The sequence below is a fragment of the Onychostruthus taczanowskii genome, unplaced genomic scaffold (assembly GCF_017590055.1).
Source record: "Onychostruthus taczanowskii isolate IOZ18803 unplaced genomic scaffold, ASM1759005v1 scaffold532, whole genome shotgun sequence".
In the NCBI taxonomy this organism is placed as follows: domain Eukaryota; kingdom Metazoa; phylum Chordata; class Aves; order Passeriformes; family Passeridae; genus Onychostruthus; species Onychostruthus taczanowskii.
In genome coordinates, this window is record NW_024502925.1 from 11,355 (window position 1) to 15,186 (window position 3,832).

The following is a 3,832-nucleotide window of genomic DNA, read 5'->3' on the forward strand; positions in this document are numbered from 1 at the left end:
TCATCCCACTGGGAAGTGCTGCACCCAGGGAAAGGAGCCAAGCATTCCTACCTGGATAGAAACTGACCCTGGGTATTTTTATTTTTATTTTCTTGCCTGATAAACAACTGTTATCCCTGCTCCCATATCTTGGCCTGAGACCCCCTTAATTTCAAAATTATAATAATTCAGAGTAAGGGGGTTCACATTTTCCATTTCAGGGGAGGCTCCTGCCTTCCTTAGCAGATACCTGTTTTTTCAAACCCGGGCACACCAGGACAGAATGTCACCTCCAGACCCAGATCCTTCATCCCACCCTTCACCTTAGAATGCTGAGGCCTTTTCTGGGTTGTTGGGGTAGAAAATTCGACTCTTCAGGTGTTTGTTCCACCCTCAGAACCCTCTTCCTCCACCTCCTCCTTTTCCTCTTCCTCCTGCCTGCAGGAAATCCTGGAATTCCAGGATAATTTGGGATGCGAAAGGACCTTCAAGACCATTCCCTGCCCAGAGAGCCCCTCTGTCCTTCCTCCTCATCCTCCTTCTCCAGAGGGTTACAGTGAAGGGAAAAATCATGGATTGAGGTAAATCCAGTTTAATAATTGGGAAGAAAAATTAAAATTTTTGGAAAGGGAGGCAAAAAAAAGACCAAAAAGTGAGGAACCACAGCCATGGCACATTCAGGGTCCCCCTGTCCCAACATCCTGGTGGCACCCATGGCTCCGCTGTTGTCCCCTCCCTTGTCTTGTCTTGGTGGCCACAGAGGCCACGGTGACTTTGGAGACCTCAGTGACCTTGGTGGCCTCATGGGGGTGCAAGTGGCTTTGGTGACCGCGGTGACCGCAATGACCACGGTGGTCTTGGCAGCCCTAGTGGCTTAGAAGACCCCGGTGGCCACCGCCAGGGCTGCAGTGGCCAGGAGGAGCCCTCCGAGGTGGGGGAGGTCCCCAGGGATGTTCCTGCCTGGGAAGGAAAAGATGGGGGTCAGAGGGGGTTCAGTGGGACAGGGGAACAGTGCTGGGGGGGGACAGAGGTGACAGGGGAAAGGAGGAGCCCTGAGGGTGGGCCAGGGAGTCAGGGGGGCTATGGAGGGGGTGACAGGGGGTTTTGGGGGGCCATGGGAGGGTACAGGGAGCCAAGGGGTGTCAGAGGGGTCATGGAGTGACATAGGGGACAAGGGGGCCATGAGTGGGGGGCATGGTGACAAGGGGAGCCATGAGGGGTGGCCATGGGAGGATGAGGGGTGACAGGGGGGTACAGGGAGCCAAGGGGTGTCAGAGGGGTCATGGAGTGACATAGGGGACAAGGGGGCCATGAGTGGGGGTTCCCCAGCACTGGGTGTCCCCATCCCCAAACCCTCACAGAGTGTCCCCAGCACCGTGTGTCCCTGTCCCCTCACCCTCACCGAGTGTCCCCAGCTCCGTGTGTCCCTGTCCCCAGCACCGTGTGTCCCTGTCCCCTCACCCTCACCGAGTGTCCCCAGCTCCGTGTGTCCCTGTCCCCAGCACCGTGTGTCCCTGTCCCCTCACCCTCACCGAGTGTCCCCAGCTCCGTGTGTCCCTGTCCCCAGCACCGTGTGTCCCTGTCCCCTCACCCTCACCGAGTGTCCCCAGCTCCGTGTGTCCCTGTCCCCAGCACCGTGTGTCCCTGTCCCCTCACCCTCACCGAGTGTCCCCAGCTCCGTGTGTCCCTGTCCCCAGCACCGTGTGTCCCTGTCCCCTCACCCTCACCGAGTGTCCCCAGCTCCGTGTGTCCCTGTCCCCAGCACCGTGTGTCCCTGTCCCCTCACCCTCACCGAGTGTCCCCAGCTCCGTGTGTCCCTGTCCCCAGCACCGTGTGTCCCTGTCCCCTCACCCTCACCGAGTGTCCCCAGCTCCGTGTGTCCCTGTCCCCAGCACCGTGTGTCCCTGTCCCCTCACCCTCACCGAGTGTCCCCAGCTCCGTGTGTCCCTGTCCCCAGCACCGTGTGTCCCTGTCCCCTCACCCTCACCGAGTGTCCCCAGCTCCGTGTGTCCCTGTCCCCAGCACCGTGTGTCCCTGTCCCCTCACCCTCACCGAGTGTCCCCAGCTCCGTGTGTCCCTGTCCCCAGCACCGTGTGTCCCTGTCCCCTCACCCTCACCGAGTGTCCCCAGCTCCGTGTGTCCCTGTCCCCAGCACCGTGTGTCCCTGTCCCCTCACCCTCACCGAGTGTCCCCAGCACTGGGGGTCCCTGTCCCCATCACTGGATGTCCCTGACCCCTCACCGAATGTCCCCAGCACTGGGTGACCCTGTCCCCAGCCCTGGGTGTCCCTGACCCCTCACCGAGTGTCCCCATCCCCCCAGGCATTGTCCCCCTGTGCTGTCACCTCGCAGCCACTCGCAGTTGTAGTTGCTGAAGGTCCCGGTGGAGCGGAGCTGGATCCGCGCCTTGTCCCCGCTCTTGGTGACGTTGGTGACATCGGTGACCTCGAAGGTCTCGAAGGGCGGGATCAGCACCTCCTCCTCGTGCGGGAAGAAGGAGAATTCCCGGATGGCCACGCCCTGGCAGGTGAGCACCTGGAAGGCCGCGTCCGTGCCGAAGCCCCAGGAGCTCTCGTTGCGCAGCGACGCCGACGCGAAGTGACCGAAGCGCACGGCGTCGCCGCGCCGCGCCGCGAACCGCACCCCGCGCACGCCCCGGAACACGCGGCGGCACCGCGGCCCCTGAGCGTCCCTGAGCGTCCCCAGGGCCTGCGTGGAAAATTTTATTGATTGGCTTTTCGCAAATATTCAAATGAATATTGTATGTGTTACGTCAGAAAGTTGCGTTGTGTTAATTTTCTCAAGCAGTGTGTTAAATATATAATTTTAGGTTATAACATAACGTTAAAATAGAAACTGTGCCATGTAAGAGACTTTTTATAAAGAGAGGACTCGCACTGAGACAGCAGCCACAGGACACCTGAATCTTTCAAAGAAAAAGAATTGATTGCCCCCTTATCAGAAGAAATTAACTTCTTCCCGCCTCGCTCAGCCCTGCAGACACCATCAGGATTCAGAGGAAATTGTTGACACTGACCAGCCAGAATCCTTTGTTTGAATGGAATTCATGCATCATGTATGAGGTGCATGAATATGCAACAGGCTGTTGCTTTTAAGGGTTAATCCTCTGTTAACGGGTGGCTTATGTTGCCCAGGAAGAGATACCTGGACTGTCCCTAACTCTTTGTTTTTATTGTCTCCTACTGTCCTAATCCTAATTGTCCAATTTTTCATTACTCTGGTTATACTGCTATCTTTATAACCATTTTATTACTATTAAACTTTTAATTAATTAATTAAACTTCTAAAACCAAGCGGCTGGCATTTTCCACACCTGGGTCAGCAGGAAGTGCAGCGTCTTGAAGTGGAAGTTGTCCCGGTATTCCCGGCGGGAGCGCCCGGCCGCGCGCACGGCCTCGTTGAACTCGCGGTGCAACGGCACCGGCGCCGTGTAGGCCAGCAGGGCCACGGCCTGGGGTGGGGACAGAGGGGACGCAGGGGACGCAGGGGACAGCCGGACGCGCCACTCGGCCGCGGCCAGAGCCCAGGCCTCGGCGAAGCGACCGCCGCGCCGGAGCTCGGAGCGGTTGAGGGCCGGCAGCTCCGCGGCCATGGCGCGGCCGCAGCCCCGGTACTGGTCATCGAAGGAGTGCCGGGCCATGTCCAGGGCCACCGCCACCACGGGGGTGGCAGCGTCACCGGGGGGGACGGTGGCGGCCGCGGCCATCGCCAGGAGGGTCAGGATCAGCGGGGCCATGGTGGGGGAGGCCATGGGGTGTCCGCAGTGTGGGGACACTGAGGCACACAGGGGACACAAAAGGGCACTGGGGGACACTGAGGGGACACCGAGGGGA

The 3,832-nt window shown here is 59.4% G+C and overlaps 1 protein-coding gene across 1 annotated transcript; it reads right to left on the reverse strand.

Moving 5' to 3' along the window:
* Positions 1-555: 555 nt before the first annotated feature.
* Positions 556-3,826, reverse strand: LOC121342495 (GPI-linked NAD(P)(+)--arginine ADP-ribosyltransferase 1-like). The gene is made up of 3 exons (XM_041416985.1): positions 3,313-3,826; positions 2,324-2,687; positions 556-939 (listed from the first exon to the last, which is right to left on the reverse strand). The coding sequence occupies exons 1-3, from the start codon at positions 3,748-3,750 to the stop codon at positions 854-856; spliced, it is 888 nt and encodes a 295-aa protein (XP_041272919.1). The 5' UTR covers positions 3,751-3,826; the 3' UTR covers positions 556-853.
* Positions 3,827-3,832: the final 6 nt, after the last annotated feature.

What these genes read in the sequence shown, in the direction of transcription:
- LOC121342495 (XM_041416985.1), bottom strand. Translation starts at nt 3,750, where the DNA reads ATGGCCTCCCCCACCATGGCCCCGCTGATCCTGACCCTCCTGGCGATG. An exon ending in TGCACTTCCTGCTGACCCAG is followed by an intron (nt 2,688 to 3,312) that starts GTGTGGAAAATG and finishes TTTTCCACGCAG; the next exon opens with GCCCTGGGGACGCTCAGGGA. An exon ending in CAACTGCGAGTGGCTGCGAG is followed by an intron (nt 940 to 2,323) that starts GTGACAGCACAG and finishes TTTCCTTCCCAG; the next exon opens with GCAGGAACATCCCTGGGGAC.